Genomic DNA, 19,932 nt, shown 5'->3' with positions numbered 1-19,932 from the left:
TCCGCAGCGAACCTAAAACGCTAAACGAAGCTATCGAGATTGCGGAACGGGAAGAAGAAGTCGTAAATGAGTGTGGGAACATCGGTAGCAATAGAACAATTTCCGTGATACAAAATCCAAAGAATGAGTGTGACGAAAAGGGGGAAACCACTAGTGCCGAGGCTGAGAAAAACGATAGATTAACTCGGTTGGAAGCCACAGTAAGATCACTGTGCGAATCTGTCGCTCAACTGGCGGAGAATAGCCGTACGAGACAGAGAATAAGGCAAACGGGTAGTAGGCGATGTTTTATATGTAATGACCCGAATCATCTAGCGCGAAAATGCCCTAAGCGAAACCCTTCCAATTTAAACTAAATATGGAACAGAGTGAATGCCAGCAATCTGTTCCCAAGTGTAAAATAAGTCTGGCTAGTGTGAATGTATCTGAGAAGGGACTCCCGATTATAAAAGGGACAATGCAGAATCTGGATGTGGCACTATTGTGTGATACGGGAGCTGAGAAATCGATAATGGACATGGATTTACTGGGGAGATTAGAGTTCCAGCACGGAATACAACCCTATATTAGAAAAGAAGTGAGAATTCGGGGGATCAACGGACATATCTCTGTCTCTGAGTGGGCCCTAGAGGTAGAGGTTAGCAAAGGATATGAGGTGACTGATTTGTTATTTTCATGTATAAGACTCCCTCCTGACCTTGAGTATGACGGAATATTGGGGGTGGATTTTCTCGGTAAGTTCCCGTCAATTCTGAGTGAAGTGAGGGGAGCGTTGGAAGGCAGGAGCATGTTATACAGGGATCATGGGGTTTATACAAGTTCCGCCAGGGTAAATACCAACGAAAGAAACATAGGAGCGATAGACTTTTCCAATATTCCAGGACCATACTTTGATAGGATTTATAGATTGGTAAAAGAAAGAGGTGATGTTTTTTCCTTAGATGTTAAAGATCTTACGGGCACTAATAAATTCGTGCACAGGCCAAAAATCGACGATACCAAAGTCGTAAATGTGAGACAGTATCGTATCCCCAACTGCCATTTGAGTAAGTTAAAAACATTAATACAAGATTTTCTAAAAGCTGGCATCTGTGAGGAGAGCTCATCACCGTGGAACTCCCCTATCCACGTAATAGCTAAGGAATCCGGAGAGATAAGGATGACATTAGACCTCCGGAAAGTCAATGAACTAACCGAAACCCAAGACTTCCCAATGGCCCGCATAGACGACATCTTGGAAAAATTCCATGGGAGCAAAATCTTCTCAATATTAGATCTCAAATCTGGATATTTCCAGATCCCAATAGACCCATCAACCCGCCACATGTTCGCTTTCTCGACTCCATGGGGCAAGTACCAAATGTGTAGACTTCCCCAGGGAGCCAAAAATAGTGGAAGGTACTTTCAATATGCCATGTCTCGTTTATTGGGGAAACACATAGGTATAAATTGTTATGTATTTCAAGACGATATCGTCATATTCTCTTCGTCCATCGAGGAACATATGAGAATATTGGAAGATGTGATCACCATCATCAGCGAGGCAAACCTAAAGTTAAACCCGAAGAAGTGTAAATTCCTTGTAAACAAAGTGTGCTATTTGGGTCACCTACTATGCATATGTAGCTAGAACTATTTCTAAAAAATATATCAGCACAAAACCTTTCTCACTAATTTCTAGTACTCCTGTTAATAAGGCTAGAAATTAGTGAGAAAGGTTTTGTGCTGATATATTTTTTGGGTCACCTAATTGACGGAGAAGGGATCAGTCCCGATCCCAAGAATACTGACGCTATAGCACGCATGAGACCCCCTAAAAATGTAAAAGAAGTCAGAAGCTTCCTAGGAATGATAGGTTTTTTCAGGAAATTCATAAAGAACTTTTCCGAAATAGCCCTTCCACTCACCGAATTGACAAAAAAGCACGAAAAATTCAGGTGGGAGGAGCCACACAGAGTTAGCTTTGATCGTTTAAAGAAATTCACTGTTAGTCCGCCCATTCTAGCCCACCCTGATTTTAACAAACCTTTTTTTTTACATGCGGATGCTTCTGACAAGTGCTCTGGCGCAGTCCTTGAACAACGGAGAGAAGAAACTTTACTCCCTGTAGGATACTTTAGTTACAAATTCCACGGCGCCGAATTAAACTATTCTACAATCGAGAAGGAATGCCTTGCTATTGTCCTTGCTCTCCGACATTTTCGCCCTTTGATCCTAGGCCAACGTGTACTTGTATACTCCGACCACAAGCCGTTATCATATTTAAGAAACATGAAAAATCATAACGGCCGACTGATGAGATGGGCGATCGAAATATCGGATTTTGACATTGAGATTAACCACGTGAAAGGTCAGGATAACCATATGGCCGACTGGTTATCGAGAATGTCTACCGACCCTGATTCATACGAACCTATTGTTATAAATACAACTGGCGAAGACACGAATTTGTTAGAAAAAGTTATAAAATCCCAAGACGGCGACAACTTTTTCGGCTCGATAAAAAGAGCTCTCCTAAAGAATAATCATAAAAGTCAGGAGGGGTGTAAAAATGGGACGATCCCGCCTGAATTTCAATTGGATGGTTATAATCTCATCCACGTGAAACCAAAATTATACGGGATAGGCGAAACAAGAAGAACTTGTGTCGGTAAAGATGCCATACAGGATGTCGTACGGAATTTTCATAATAACCCTCTAGCAGGACATTGGGGATGGGATAAGACAAGGAAACTTATTAGCCGGTACTATTACTTCCGTGGGATGAATAAAATCATAAAACAGTATATAGAACATTATAGAGAATGCCAAATGCACAACCTTCACCAAGGCAAAGCCCCGTTCCAGGAGACTGAAGTCGCAAAATATCCTTTCCAAAAGATATCTGTCGACATAATAGGCCCCCTCACAATTACACGTGGAGGGAACCGATACATCCTTGTCATGATTGATATGTTTACCCATTTCACTGAGGCTACTCCCCTACCTGACCAGTCGGCTAATTCGATAGCTAATGCTATATTCGACACCATTATTTGTCGCTATGGCTGCCCGCAAGTAGTTATTTCTGATTGGGGGCAAATTTTACGTCTTCTCTATTCAAGGATATGTGCAGGGTACTAGAGATCAAGAGAAATGTCACTACCGCATATAGACCCTGTTCGAACTCCATCTGTGAGCGGGTCAACAAATCCATTGTAAATGTCATCGCTCGTATATCGGACGGAGATAATGCTAAGTGGGACCAATTTGTGCGCCCGGCATTATTTGCATATAATGTTGCAACCCACTCTTCGACAAATGAGTCCCCCGCTTTCCTTCTTTACGGATTCGACCCAAGGTTCCCGCAAACTCTGCCGTCTAGTGACTTTCAAGATAATAAGGACCCTGACAACCATCGAGAGTTCTTAATAAGGCAATTAAGAGTCATCCGGGACACTGCGTACGAATTGAGTCGTGAGAAGAACCAAAGTAATAGAGAGAAACAGAATAAACGCAAAAGCTCACGCAAGTTTAACATAGGGCAAAGGGTGTGGCTCTTGAAAGCAAAAGGAGCTAGGCATGGAAAATTTTCCCCCTAAATATATGGGCCCTTATCGAATTACTCGCATCCTGGGACCCGTGAACGTTGAAATTGAAGGAGGGTCCAGAGGTGAAAGGAGTATTGTGTACATTGACCATATGAAACCGTGTTTTACGAGTGTGATCTTCCCAAATAAAACCAGGAAAACACGAAAACGCGAATCCAATGAATGTGGGGATGACGACGATATAGCTGATATCCCATATGTCCCAGCTGTACAATATAGGTTGGGAGACACACAGATTAGAAGAATCTCTGATCAAGAAGTGAACCACTCTGATAATTGTGACCAACCTACTCATGGTTACAATCTCCGGGGTAGAAAAATAGACTTTCGCCGATTGCATCACAGAAAGTGATTTTTAGGGGGGACATATGTGGCGATTGTTCACCATATTGTGCATATATCAGACAATGGCCTTTGTTTAGTGTAAGCCAAACCGGTACACCGTCCGTTTGACCTGGAGGAGGCAATTAACCCAGCAGGGGAAGAGATGTGAGTATAAATAGGGAACAGGAGTGACGAGGTAGAGAGACATAGAAAGGACAGACTCGAGAGTGGATCGATAGAAATACGAGGTATAGAGAAAGCAAAGGACCGAGGACTGATAGGGACAACGAGAACTAAGGGAGAAAGGAACTCGCTGAAGATTTCACCTATAGCAACTTTTGTACGGTATCTGTATTCTATGTTGGATAGTAGCTCACGTGTGTCCGAGAATTAATTTTTGTAANTTCTAAAAAAAAATTAAAAATTTATTTATTTATAATTAGTGCTGTAATTTTGTATACTGTATTTTAAATATTCACAAACCAGTGTTTTTGGATTTTCAATATAGTAAAATATTAAGTCTTGAAAACACATTATTTTCCAAATATTTTCAAATACAAAAACTCACTACTCACCACACCTATATATCAAACACAAACACTGAACCAATTTACGGTGTGGTTCGAAAACGTTTGTTTTTTATGTTTACTCGATCGTTCCACACCGTAAATTGGTTCAGTGTTTGTGTTTTATTTTCAAATATTCAGTAAACTAAGCAGCAAATGCACATTTAGAAATTTGTGTGAAACAAATCAAAAATAGGATTATGTCTTGGAACAAACCAAAACATGTAGTTCTATTTTCAAACATTAGCCTGAAAATGTCCATTCAAAATAGAAAAAATTTAAATGAAGAGGTTTAGGTGAGCTATCTTTAAAGGAAGCATGATAAGAGGATCCCATTCTTAATTACTATGTAAGAACAACAGTTTGCCTCACTGACGGGGATGGAAAAATTATTGCTCAACACCCCTTCTAGTAGTCGACCATGTATGGTATTGTCAGTTCTTTAAAAGATATTGAAGGTTGTGTTTCAGGTGCATTTTTTCTACAAAATGCCTATTATTGAGCTTGCTTAATTGTTTTTCTGAATGGTAAACTATCAAAGCACCTATCTTAGCTAATTATTTGCATCAATTCTGATCTAATATGTAAAAAATGAGGTTGTTGACTTCTGGGTATACTGACTTTGTAAATTTATATATTCGACCATGGTGACTGAGTACTGGAGTTTGTGACATTTTTTGTGGCCACGATTGAAAATGCATGTCAGGTCTTCTATTCACAGTTGCCACATTTGTGCAGCTCTCAATGAAGGAAAATCCAGTTGACGCCCATAAACAGTTGTGTGACTCTGCTGGTCATGATCAACCACTGATGCTTGCCATCCTTCACCACTTCAGCTTTGCCAAAAAGTCACACTCAGGACACAGTTTATAGGACTGTCACTTATGACAGGAAGCTAGCCTTCCTTTACAGGGAAATATCCAAGAAAAATAACTTTCCTTTAGCCTTCCGTAGAAGTCCTTTAATTTCCTCCCTCCTCCGCAACACTTAAGACCGTCAGACGTGCACCTCCAACCAGTATCTACACTATCCCCTTCAACAATCATAGATCCAGCTGCCACTTAGAATACCTAGATATTACAACATGCCCTTTAAACATNGAGTTTTTTGGTTTTTATTTGTGTCCTGTTAAATATTTTTATATATATTTAGTTAGCTGAAGAGGGGCTGATGCCCGAAACGTTGATGTATGGAAAAAACGTTCTAACTAAATAAAAGATTCAACTAGCCCAGTGTTGAAAAAAACGTCACTTCATTGTGCCTGTACACAATTCTATTTTATTGTAAAATTGAAATGTATTCATTTACTGGAAGAAGTGTTTTTTTTACCTCTTCTAAAAAGATTTTGGCATTTACAACATTATGGCATTACACACTTCAATTATAAATAAATTAAAAATTAAAAATTTATTTATTTATAATTAGTGCTGTAATTTTGTATACTGTATTTTAAATATTCACAAACCAGTGTTTTTGGATTTTCAATATATTAAAATATTAAGTCTTGAAAACACATTATTTTCCAAATATTTTCAAATATTCAGTAAACTAAGCAGAAAATGCAAATTTAGAAATGTGTGTGAAACAAATCAAAAATAGGATTATGTCTTGGAACAAACTGTGGCGATCGTTCGCCATATTGTGCATATATCAGACAATGGCCTTTGTTTAGTGTAAGCCAAACCGGTACACCGTCCGTTTGACCCGGAGGTGGCAATTAACCCAGCAGGGGAAGAGAGGTGAGTATAAATAGGGAACAGGAGCGACGAGGTAGAGAGACATAGAAAGGACAGACTCGAGAGTGGATCAATAGAAATACGAGGTATAGAGAAAGCAAAAGATTGAGGACTGATAGGTACAACGAGAACTAAGGGAGAAAGGAACTCGCTGAAGATTTCACCTATAGCAACTTTTGTACGGTATCTGTATTCTATGTTGGATAGTAGCTCACGTGTGTCCGAGAATTAATTTTTGTAATAAACGGATAGAATTACCGGGAAGTTATTGTAATACCTGTTGATCCTGTTGTTACTAAATTTCTGTATGTCGAAATTAAATCTTACAAAACCAAAACATGTAGTTCTATTTTCAAACATTAGCCTGAAAATGTCTATTCAAAATAGAAAAAATTTAAATGAAGAGGTTTAGGTGAGCTATCTTTAAAGGAAGCATGATAAGAGGATCCCATTCTTAATTACTATGTAAGAACAACAGTTTGCCTCACTGATGGGGATGGAAAAATTATTGCTCAACACCCCTTCTAGTAGTCGACCATGTATGGTATTGTCAGTTCTTTAAAAGATAATGAAGGTTGTGTTTCAGGTGGATTTTTTCTACAAAATGCCTATTATTGAGCTTGCTTAATTGTTTTTCTGAATGGTAAACTATCAAAGCACCTATCTTAGCTAATTATTTGCATCAATTCTGATCTAATATGTAAAAAATGAGGTTGTTGACTTCTGGTATACTGACTCTGTAAATTTGTATATTCGACCATGGTGGCTGAGTACTGGAGTTTGTGACATTTTTTGTGGTCACGATTGAAAATGTATGTCAGGTCTTCTATTCACAGTTGCCACATTTGTGCGGCTCTCAATGAAGGAAAATCCAGTTGACGCCCATAAACAGTTGTGTGACTCTGCTGGTCGTGATCAACCACTGATGCTTGCCATCCTTCACCACTTCAGCTTTGCCGAAAAGTCACACTCAGGACACAGTTTATAGGACTGTCACTTATGACAGGAAGCTAGCCTTCCTTTACAGGGAAATATCCAAGAAAAATAACTTTCCTTTAGCCTTCCATAGAAGTCCTTTAATTTCCTCCTTCCTCCGCAACACTTAAGACCGTCAGACGTGCACCTCCAACCAGTATCTACACTATCCCCTTCAACAATCATAGATCCAGCTGCCACTTAGAATACCTAGATATTACAACATGCCCTTTAAACATCTGCCTTAAGAAACATCAGACTTCCATCATGAAAGGATTGGCCAACATTGTGTTAGCTATCTACGCCTCCAACCCCAACATCAATGTGGACTTCAGCAGTGCATGCCTCTTACATAGCTCTTCCAGGCAACCCTTTCTCAAACATCTTGAGCAGGTGGAAATATATAAAGCCACTCGCAATAACACCACTATTAATTTTCACAATGTTGACTCCTTCCCCACAGTGTGGAAGAAAAACTTCCAAGCTGAGCTATAAATCTTACTATTAATTTGCTTGATGATGAACATTCAACACGGGTGAAAACATTAGCATATATTAAAAAGTTGCTGGATCATAGGTTTTTAGAGTTTTAAATTTCATTCTCTATTAGAGGCCAAAAATGTCTATCAGAGCCACATCAAGTTTTGAAAATTCTCAAACAAACAAGTCAAATTCAAATCTATCTCTAGCAATTCCATATATACCATCACACAGAAACGTATCTCCTGGCTTTCTTCATCATTTGTATTAGCCATGACCAATTACTACAAAAAAGAAACATAAATGAAAAGAATGTTCATCAAATGATATTGCTTCCAAGTCATGAAGAAAGTTCATATTAGAAAAGGAAAGAGCAAAGGCAAACAAAACAGAAGAATAAGAAAGGAGGAAAATGAAAAGACTGATAAAAAGGCTGAAAGAACTTCCAGAAAATTAGTGACTAAGGAGGTAAACACATAACAGTTCTTGCATCACTAAATACAAATGAAGTTGGGATCACTGAGAACAAAAGTGTGAAAGTTGTGTTGAAGGTTTATATAGTGACAGAAATGGATAAACTAAAATATGTTGGCTCCAAATATTGCAGCAGATGGTACCATTTGAAATGTTCACCAACTTCAGGAACCCCTTATGATGTTGCTGCAACAATACAACTTGTAAGTGATGTTTGTGTAGTAAATAAACCATAATTCACACAAGTGTTCATGTGTAAGTTTTTCCACTTATCCAACTTAATTTATACAGAAAAAACTGCAGTTGACTTATGTAGTTGACAATTGGATCATCAATGATCAGACATGGAAATTTCCTGGAAATTTGGGTAAACAACCATGAGATTGACTAATTTTTTTTCCATAATGTAAACAAAGGTCAAATAAAAAATGTTTTCTTTTCCATGACAAATATAAAACAAACTTTATTTTCATATTTAATTTTGCTTTTTGCATTACTATAAATTGTAATAATACTGTAAATATCAAAATCCAAAACAGCTTTAAACTGTTGACAATTGGAGCCATTACCATATAGAATGTTTCAGAAATGTTTGGCCAAACTTCACAGCCTTGAAGAGAGAGAAAAACCTGAATAAAAAAGTTAAGCCATTTTATGATCTGTAGCTTAATTAATGAGTTATTATGCTTTAAAGTGTAGCAATGTCATTTTTCTTTTTTAAGGCTAACTATATAATGTATCAGTAATCACATTTGTTTAGTAGTTACAATTTCTTTATTAAACAGCTCAATTTTAATTAATCCTTATTTTTTTAGATATTAAAATGTTTCCAAAAATTTATTTATTAAATCCAAGCTTGTGAACATTACAGAAAATTCTCAAAATGTCATCTATGAGCATCAATGCAAACATGCCAGCATCTTACCATTAAATTGTCAAACATGCTCAAATGCACCAGATATAGTTTGTGGCCGTCAGCAATATTAATGTATAGTTTTTGTATATATTTTATATTTTAGGCTTAGTGTTTTCTTTGTTCTTTGTCTTCATTATTCTAGAACTTTCTTAATCCTTTTCCACTCGGGTGGGATCACCAATTCTCAGAACGGACATGGTAAGACAAAGGAGGTAATGAAATCCAGGGGGTTCGAAAGAACGAAAAGGCTCAATTTTGGTCGAGATCTCAATGAGAGAGGAAGCATCGTAGAGTTGTGCTCTTGGTTACGGGTGGAGAGATCAGAGGCGATGAAGACTTATGAAAAGAGCGAGAGAACCTAATCTGATAGAGTTGAGTCAGTTTTTGTAGTGCTCCTGACTTGTAACATAAAGAGTGAAGATCAGAGAAGATTTTTCCAAAAGCTAATGTTTTCTCATCAAGGAATCTGGAGTGAAGCAATTATAAAGAAACTTGAAAGGAAGGTGGACTGGTACCATGGAGAACAATACAGATAAGTGCAGGAATCAACCGAATAAAACCGAATAACCGAATAATAAAAAAAATTTTTTTATTGGTTAACTGTGGCTCACCTGAGACACGTGACTAAAAATCCCCGGGTGCTTCTTTCTTCCCCTTCTTCTATTTTTACCATCTATTCTTTTTCTCCTTCTTAGTTTATATTTAGGTTAAGTCATAAGTCCTCACACTAATATTGTCGCATCTTGGTCAGCTTGATCATATAAAGGAACATTTGATTGTCATATACACTTAATTACTGCCTGTGAGTTGGGATTGTTATTATTTGAACCTATTCAAGGCAAATAAAATTGATTTGTGTCACAGACTTTACTGTATTGAATTTCTTTTATGTATTCCTGTTCGTGGAACCACATATACATCACTTCAAACTTCACAAGTTCAAATTGTTTCACAGCCTTTGACAATCTAATTTTTTAGAACTGTGCATTGACAACTGGATAGCATAAACCATAGATTTTAAGTGTCCCTATCTAGTGGATTTAAATCAGAAAGCATGTAAGCCAAGTTACTGGTTCTCCTCTTCCAATCTATTTGAATACTCATTACCAAGGTATGGCAACTAAAATGTGTTGAAGCACCATGCATAAAGGACATTTGACGTCAAATATCCAATGGAACAACCTCTCATATGATACCTAACCTTTCATCCCAAACAGGTCTGTTAGTTTGCCTTGTAAGTGTTGAGGGCAGAAAAAATAACCCAATTGAATAATCTTCAATTATTCTAACCCAAATGGTCAAATTAAACTGTTGCTGATATCAAGACTGATGCTAGCATGAAGATTTTTCTGAGTCCACATAACACTGTTTTAAAAATTCCTAATTGTATTTTGAGTGAATGAAGCAATCATCCGTGAAAAGCAAATTCTGAGAAACAAGGATTAATACTCCTTCACAAATGCCATTGACAAAACTGTACTTTGTGGGAAAAAAAAATGCATGGCAAAAATGCCTGCACAAACTGTAAATGGTATTGATACAATTAGTATTAATGAAAAACACACCATCCACTTAAATGAATGATACATATTATTCTAGCTATTTGTCTTGTGTTAGGATCCTTCTCTCTTCTAGCAAAAACTTGCTCTTTCTTACCCAGTGTTGATATGGCTCTTCCTCTACCTCTATCAATGGTGACTATTGAAAGTGTTCTGTTTATCAAAGATGCTAATGAACATCTAGAGAGTTTTCTTGTTGGACAACCAATCAATCATTTTTAATTGTACAAAGTACAGACCTCCCCGCTGTTCATGCATTACCGGTTATACACATTCAGTTTACAATACACAGGAGAAATGAAGTAAACTTGCATAAATGATAGATGTGAATATACATACATACAAATACATACATAAAGTAAACGTAAATATGATAAATAAATAAATCAATGCATACATAAGGTAATAATTACATCAAGTATAACAATTATCTGATATAAATACAAACTTAAACTTAACTATATACAAACTATATACATAATAAGCAAGATTACAAATAGATATGTTTATCATAGAAAGTAAGAATACAATTAATTAGGATATAGAGTACAATAGGTACATAGAGTAGCATCTTGCAAAGTTGAGGCTGGCAAACATAAATACAGTTATAATTGATACATCAAAATGTGCAAAATGTTCACAAATGTTCTTGTTGGACAATGTCTTTGTGGAAAACTTTCCTGATAGAAACATTGGGCTTCCCATGAGTTCCCAGTTGCTCACCCATACATGAAATGGATAACAGCCACTATGGCTTAAAATAATAAATAAATCACGTTAAGGATTAAAGTGTAGTGAAAATATTGTGGCTGTCCGCCATTTTGTATATACCTAGTTACAGTGTTTAGATTTAAGATTCTTTGTTCTTTTCCTTCTTTCTTCTTCTGCTAATGACCATTTCCGGTCACCCGATCAGGAGCGGGAACTTCGTGGGTCCTGATTGGTGGCTTACCGAGGTGAACAGGGTGCGGCCCTGCCCATGGGGTGAGAAGGACACTTTTTGCCTGGACGACGANTTAGACTTAATACCATGTTTTACGGCACAGTATCTAAAGATAATCAAGTTTCGATGCTCCGTGACAATGTCGTGATGAAGAGATTTATGAAAGGGCTACATCCCCAGATCCGGGAGCATGTGTTCCGAAGCGAACCTAAAACACTAAATGAAGCTATCGAGATGGCGGAACAAGAAGAAAAGGTCGTAAATGAGTGTGTGAACCTCGGTAGCAATAGAACGATTTCCGTGATACAAAATCCAAAGAATGAGTGTGACGAAAAGGGGGAAACCACTAGTGCCGAGGCTGAGAAAAACGATAGATTAACTCGGTTGGAAGCCACAGTAAGATCACTGTGCGAATCTGTCGCTCAACTGGCGGAGAATAGCCGTACGAGACAGAGAATAAGGCAAACGGGTAGTAGGCGATGTTTTATATGCAATGACCCGAATCATCTAGCGTGGAAATGCCCTAATCGAAACCCTTCCAATTTAAACTAAATATGGAACAGAGTGAATGCCAGCAATCTGTTCCCAAGTGTAAAATAAGTCTGGCTAGTGTGGATGTATCGGAGAAGGGACTCCCAATTATAAAAGGGACAGTGCAGAATCTGGATGTGGCACTACTGTGTGATACGGGAGCTGAGAAATCGATAATGGACATTGATTTACTGGGGAGATTAGAGTTCCAGCACGGAATACAACCCTATATTAGAAAAGAAGTGATAATTTGGGGGATCAACGGACATATCTCTGTCTCTGAGTGGGCCCTAGAGGTAGAGGTTAGCAAAGGATATGAGGTGACTGAATTGTTATTTTCATGTATAAGACTCCCTCCTGACCTTGAGTATGATGGAATATTGGGGGTGGATTTTCTCAGTAAGTTCCCGTCAGTTCTGAGTGAAGTGAAGGGAGCGTTGGAAGGCAGGAGCATGTTATACAGGGATCATGGGGTTTATACAAGTTCCGCTAGGGTAAATACCAACGAAAGAAGCATAGGAGCGATAGACTTTTCCAATATTACAGGACCATACTTTGATAGGATTTATAGATTGGTAAAAGAAAGGGGTGATGTTTTTTCCTTAGATGTTAAAGATCTTACGGGCACTAATAAATTCGTGCACAGGCCAAAAATCGACGATACCAAAGTCGTAAATGTGAGACAGTATCGTATCCCCAACTGCCAGTTAAAAACATTAATACAAGATTTTCTAAAAGCTGGCATCTGTGAGGGGAGTTCCACTGTGATCCACGTCATAGCTAAGAATCCGGAGAGATAAGGATGACATTAGACCTCCGGAAAGTCAATGAACTAACCGAAACCCAAGACTTCCCAATGGCCCGCATAGATGACATCTTGGAAAAATTCCATGGGAGCAAAATCTTCTCAATATTAGATCTAAAATCTGGATATTTCCAGATCCCAATAGACCCATCAACCCGCCACATGTTCGCTTTCTCGACTCCATGGGGCAAGTACCAAATGTGTAGACTTCCCCAGGGAGCCAAAAATAGTGGAAGGTACTTTCAATATGCCATGTCTCGTTTATTGGGGAAACACATAGGTATAAATTGTTATGTATTTCAAGACGATATCGTCATATTCTCTTCGTCCATCGAGGAACATATGAGAATATTGGAAGATGTGATCACCATCATCAGCGAGGCAAACCTAAAGTTAAACCCGAAGAAGTGTAAATTCCTTGTAAATAAAGTGTGCTATTTGGGTCACCTTATTGACGGAGAAGGGATCAGCCCCGATCCCAAGAATACCGACGCTATAGCACGCATGAGACCCCCTAAAAATGTAAAAGAAGTCAGAAGCTTCCTAGGAATGATAGGTTTTTTCAGGAAATTCATAAAGAACTTTTCCGAAATAGCCCTTCCACTCACCGAATTGACAAAAAAGCACGAAAAATTCAGGTGGGAGGAGCCACACAGAGTTAGCTTTGATCGTTTAAAGAAATTCACTGTTAGTCCGCCCATTCTAGCCCACCCTGATTTTAACAAACCTTTTTTTTTACATGCGGATGCTTCTGACAAGTGCTCTGGCGCAGTCCTTGAACAACGGAGAGAAGAAACTTTACTCCCTGTAGGATACTTTAGTTACAAATTCCACGGCGCCGAATTAAACTATTCTACAATCGAGAAGGAATGCCTTGCTATTGTCCTTGCTCTCCGACATTTTCGCCCTTTGATCCTAGGCCAACGTGTACTTGTATACTCCGACCACAAGCCGTTATCATATTTAAGAAACATGAAAAATCATAACGGCCGACTGATGAGATGGGCGATCGAAATATCGGATTTTGACATTGAGATTAACCACGTGAAAGGTCAGGATAACCATATGGCCGACTGGTTATCGAGAATGTCTACCGACCCTGATTCATACGAACCTATTGTTATAAATACAACTGGCGAAGACACGAATTTGTTAGAAAAAGTNAACTCTTCTTATACACAGGTAAAAATTGGTAAAAAATCTCACAAGGTTAAAAAAGATCAAGTGTCAGCCTTTCATTGTAGGTTTCTGACACTTTTACAATTAAAAACACAGAAATTCTTCACACCATCATTTCCATCCAGCTTTTTAAACTGCTTCTAGCCCTCTAGTGGTAGTTATGAGTATCTAACATTATTTGCATATAGTTACAATTTTTGTGATAACTCAGGATTTATTTTCTTCATAATTTGAAGTTTAGACTATGTACAAAAAGTCAAAAAACTTTTGAGTCCTTCTTTATCCTTTATACACCACCATAGAAGTAACAGCTTAAAAAAATGCTTTGAAGAACTCTTCTTAAACACTGATAAAAATTGGTAAAAAATTCCACAAGGTTAAAAAAGATCAAGTGTCAGCCTTTCATTGTAGGTTTCTGACACTTTTACTACCACTAGAGGGCTAGAAGCAGTTTAAAAAGCTGGATGGAAATGATGGTGTGAAGAATTTCTGTGTTTTTAATTGTAGAAGTGTCAGAAACCTACAATGAAAGGCTGACACTTGATCTTTTTTAACCTTGTGGAATTTTTTTACCAATTTTTATCAGTGTTTAAGAAGAGTTCTTCAAAGCATTTTTTTAAGCTGTTACTTCTATGGTGGTGTATAAAGGATAAAGAAGGACTCAAAAGTTTTTTGACTTTTTGTACATAGTCTAAACTTCAAATTATCGGATTTTGACATTGAGATTAACCATGTGAAAGGTCAGGATAACCATATGGCCGACTGGTTATCAAGAATGTCTACTGACCCTGATTCATACAAACCTATTGTTATAAATATAACTGGCGAAGACATGAACTTGTTAGAGAAAGTTATAAAATCCCAAGATGGTGACAACTTCTTCGGCTCGATAAAAAGAGCTCTCCTAAAGAATAATCATAAAAGTCAGGAGGGGTGTAAAAATGGGACGATCCCGCCTGAATTTCAATTGGATGGTTATAATCTCATCCACGTGAAACCAAAATTNAACAACCATGAGATTGACTAATTTTTTTTTCCATAATGTAAACAAAGGTCAAATAAAAAAATGTATTCTTTTCCATGACAAATATAGAACAAACTTTATTTTCATATTTAATTTTGCTTTTTGCATTACTATAAATTGTAATAATAAATATCAAAATCCAAAACAGCTTTAAACTGTTGACAATTGATGCCATTACCATATAGGATGTTTCAGAAATGTTTGGCCAAACTTCACAGCCTTGAAGAGAGAGAAAAACCTGAATAAAAAAGTTAAGCCATTTTGTGTGTGAAACAAATCAAATAACATTGGGATTCTCTTATCATGCTTCCTGTAAAGATAGCTCATCTGAACCTCTTCATTTAAATTTCTTCTATTTTGAATGGACATTTTCAGGCTAATGTTTGAAAATAGAACTACATGTTTTGGTTTGTTCCAAGACATAATCCTATTTTTNTAAGATTGGGATTCTCTTATCATGCTTCCTGTAAAGATAGCTCATCTGAACCTCTTCATTTAAATTTCTTCTATTTTGAATGGACATTTTCAGGCTAATGTTTGAAAATAGAACTACATGTTTTGGTTTGTTCCAAGACATAATCCTATTTTTGATTTATATGAATTTGATTAATTTGATTATGTAATCAAAATACATAATCCTATTTTTGATTAGTATGAAACAATTAGTATTCATGAAAAATACACCATCCACTTAAATGAATGATACATATTATTCTAGCTATTTGTCTTGTGTTACGATCCTTCTCTCTTCTAGCAATAACTTGCTCTTTCTTACCCAGTGTTGATATGGCTCTTCCTCTACCTCTATCAATGGTGACTATTGAAAGTGTTCTGTTTATCAAAGATGCTAATGAACATCTAGAGAGCTTTCTTGTTGGACAATCAATCAATCATTTTTAATTGTACAAACAAAGTACAGACCTCCCCGCTGTTCATGCATTACCGGTTATACACACTCAGTTTACAATACACAGGAGATATGAAGTACACTTGCATAAATGATAGATATGAATATACATACATACAAATACATACATAAAGTAAACATAAATATGATAAATAAATAAATTAAATAAATCAATGCATACATAAGGTAATAATTACATCAAGTATAACAATTATCTGATATAAATACAACTATATAAAAACCTAACTATATACAAACTATATATACTATATATAACTATATAAACTATAACTATATATACATAATAAGCAAGATTACAAATAGATATGTTTATCATAGAAAGTAAGAACACAATTAATTAGGATATAGAGTACAATAGGTACATAGAGCAGCATCTTGCAAAGTTGAGGCTGGCAAACATAAATACAGTTATGATTGATACATCAAAATGTGCAAAATGTTCACAAATGTTCTTTTTGGACAATGTCTTTGTGGAAAACTTTCCTGATAGAAACATTGGGCTTCTCATGAGTTCCCAGTTGCTCACCCATACATGAAATGGATAACAGCCACTATGGCTTAAAATAAGAAATAAACCACGTTAAGGATTAAAGTGTAGTGAAAATATGAAACAGAAGACAAACAAAGTTACAAGGCATGAATACTGTTGGCAATGTAGACTTGCAAGTAGGTAAATATAATATCCTCAAAAATTTATATTTGTTTTGATACATAACCTTTAAATAATTTTTGTAGGGATATTTTCTTTTACATATCTAAAAACTAGGGGTTTATTTAAAAATCTGAATTGCTTAATAAAGAAACTGTGATTATTAAACAGATTTAATTACTGACACACTTCATAGATTAAAAAAATAGAAATGATGTCACTACACTCTGCTTAATAATTTGCTAATTAAGCAGCAGATCAAGAAATGGTTGTTGACTTTTATTCAGGTTTTCCCCTTCTAAAGGCCTGTAAAATTTGGCCAAGCATTTCAGAAACCTGTACATCTTTTACAAATTATTACTATTATTATTTCCATATTTTTAATTTTGATAATTTGAATTATTTAAAGTCTAATTTTTAGTTAACTGTTTGAATTTTTTAAGTTTTGAAATTGAAATTAATATAAAACTATGTTAAATAAAAATTATTATAATAATGTCAAATTACAATCATTTTATCACATTAAAGTCAAGATTACTAAATACATATATTATTATTTCTATAATATAATTCCTTAAAAAATTACCAAGAAAAACATTACATAAGGTGTGGTTTCTTAGAAAAGATATCATTGTTCAAAATAATTTTCCTTTTAAAATGCCATTTTCCTGAATTCCAGATTTTTTTCAATTAATGATGTATTTTGTCAATAAATATATATATGTACACATTATATTAGAAAATGTGCCCTATTATTCATGAGAATCTAAATTTATAATTTAATAAAGCAACTTTTTTGTAATTTCAAAAAATATTTCTAAATTTTACATTGTTGACATTGTACTTTTAATTAAAAAAACTTTGGCTAAAATAATCTCATATACAAAAGCTATAATATATAACATATAAATGTGAAATTATTTGAATTATTTAAGTTAATCATTCTGTTAAAATAAGCAAATGTTTGACATTGAATTTTTTACAAACAAAACAGAAACAGGATATTTTAATACTTTCTCTTTTCATTTCTAAACAATAAATTTATGGAAAGTGCAAATCAAAATTAGTTTGATATTTGCTTACTGAAATACATGGTGTTCAAAAAGTTAGAATCTAATTTTCTTATGTTTTACAAGTTTATGGATTGGTCATCATGGACCAACAGAGTGACTTTTGATTTTGAAGGAAGCCTGACCTGGGGAGGATACTTGAAGATTTAGTGTACCAGGAAAACATTCAAACATTCATCTAAAATAACACATTTAAAGTCAAATTAGGTGCATAACATCTGATTTGTTAACAAGAGTTCAGTTTAAGTAAAGAGACACATTCCTGTGTTTAGAAAGAAATGGTCAACAAGTAGTGAAAATTTTATAAATAAAATTATATTTTTTTCTAATAAGTGTTAAATTTTCCTGTATATCACTACTTTCGGAAAACTCTGTAGTTATAATTTCAAACTAAAATAACAATAAATATCAACAATTACATAACTAAACCAATGTCATTTTATCTATAAATGAATCTAAATATAGTAGAGTCTCTTAATCTGTCACTCACCAGTCTAATGCATCTAGTAATCTAACACTCCAACACAGGGCAATGCACATGAAATTTTCATGTTACTACTTTGTGTATGGAACATAGACCACTGTACATGTACATGTATACTGTCAATTGCCAGTTGCTTGTTTCATTTGCAGTCAGCAAAACAGTCACAGTTGTGATTAATACAATAGGCTAACCTGAAAACCAAGTGTACTTTTTACTGTACAGTATGTACAGTATACATACATACAAAATCCGGTAACCTGACATCCCTAGTCCAATATATGTCGAATTACAGAGACTCTACTGTACATGCACACATTAATTTAATAATACAATTCTAAACATATTCAAAATGTATGCAAAATATTCTTATTGCACAATATCAAAAATAGTAATAATAGCAATGATATAATTTTGTCATCAATTTATTATCATTACTTAATGATAGGACACTTTGACATTTTTTTTTTACAATTTAACATCAAATATTTCATAATTTGATTACTAAAAATAAAAAAAAATCATTGAAAGATCAACTTATAAATGATCTAATGTAAAATATAAATTGAAAATAAACATTCACGTGGGGAAGTGTCAAATGAAACACACAAGAACACATAACACAGGAAACTAAATTATTTTTTTATAGTAATCAAGGTCGCCAAAGGTATCGTAGATTTACAATTTATACATTTCAAACACGTGTAAAATCAAAATAAAACAACTTACGCAAAAATCTTTTATAACTATTTTTGAAAGACTTGGCAGCATATCCAAACATTTTAGCTCTGTTCATCTCCTCTCCTAATGACGTATGTATATAGGAATGACGTAATCAACAAAGAAATCTATCACACGGCAAAGAACAGGGGAGTGTGACCAGGTAAAAAGAAAATATTAATGGTTACATAACCGGTACTTATATTGCTACACATTACTACATGCTTCTCAGAAATTGCTACACCCGTTTATATATTGTTATCACGTAGTTCATATAGCCTATAAATCATATTTTGTAAATTATCATTATTTTTAAAATTATGGGTTCTACTATTGAGCTCTCTAGATGGATTCCCGGAAAATAAAATATGACGGTAAACTAAAAATATATACTCTATTAGCAGATGAGCCCGACGTTGCTCGGGCAAAAAGTAACGATAGCAAAGATTAATATTATTGGATTATAGCCGATCTTACTCGTTTTCACCGGGTGCAAGAATTAGGTCCTATTCCGAGACTAATTAGAAAATTTTAGATGAATCTAAAAATATGTTCGATTTTCCGCAAAAACGCAAAAAACCGCATCTAAAATAGTACAGTAGAAGCCGAGTTCTTTAGCATAACCCTTAATGCTAACAGAGTTTGTTTTGTTGGTAAGATTAGATATATGGCTTAATCTTATAATATAATCGAGATGGATTGATAATAATAATAATCATAATAAACGCAGAGCCCAAACGGTTAGAAGTTGAAAGCTGAAATTTGGTACACAATTAGGGCACGTCGTGAGCAGGGCCTGGAGCACGTGCTATGATGCAGAGATGCGGCCGCATCAGGCGGCACCGTAATGGGGCGGCATAAGCAGAATTTAAGGGGTGGCATAAGCGGCATTTCAGAGGCGGCATTTCGAAGACTTGCATCATACTGAGAAAATCTATCGCACGGCCCTGGTCATGAGAATATACACTAAGAACGGATTTTT

General features: G+C 35.6%; 1 protein-coding gene across 1 annotated transcript in view; it reads right to left on the bottom strand.

Annotated features, from left to right (window-relative positions):
* The window catches only part of LOC111636815 (ferrochelatase, mitochondrial-like), a gene marked incomplete at its 3' end in the record, with an annotated part of 27,109 nt that extends 7,690 nt beyond the window's left edge, over nt 1–19,419 (bottom strand). The window contains exon 1 of the mRNA XM_023382153.1: nt 18,960–19,419. Within this exon, the coding sequence (XP_023237921.1) occupies nt 18,960–19,026 (67 nt within the window). The remainder of the gene's footprint in view (nt 1–18,959) is intronic.
* Nucleotides 19,420–19,932: the final 513 nt, after the last annotated feature.

Source organism: Centruroides sculpturatus, unplaced genomic scaffold (genome assembly GCF_000671375.1).
Source record: "Centruroides sculpturatus isolate CEXI.00-Female unplaced genomic scaffold, Cexi_2.0 scaffold1092, whole genome shotgun sequence".
Taxonomy (NCBI): Eukaryota; Metazoa; Arthropoda; class Arachnida; order Scorpiones; family Buthidae; genus Centruroides; species Centruroides sculpturatus.
Note: the sequence above shows the minus strand (reverse complement) of the source record. Positions and strands in the feature narration are given on the sequence as shown.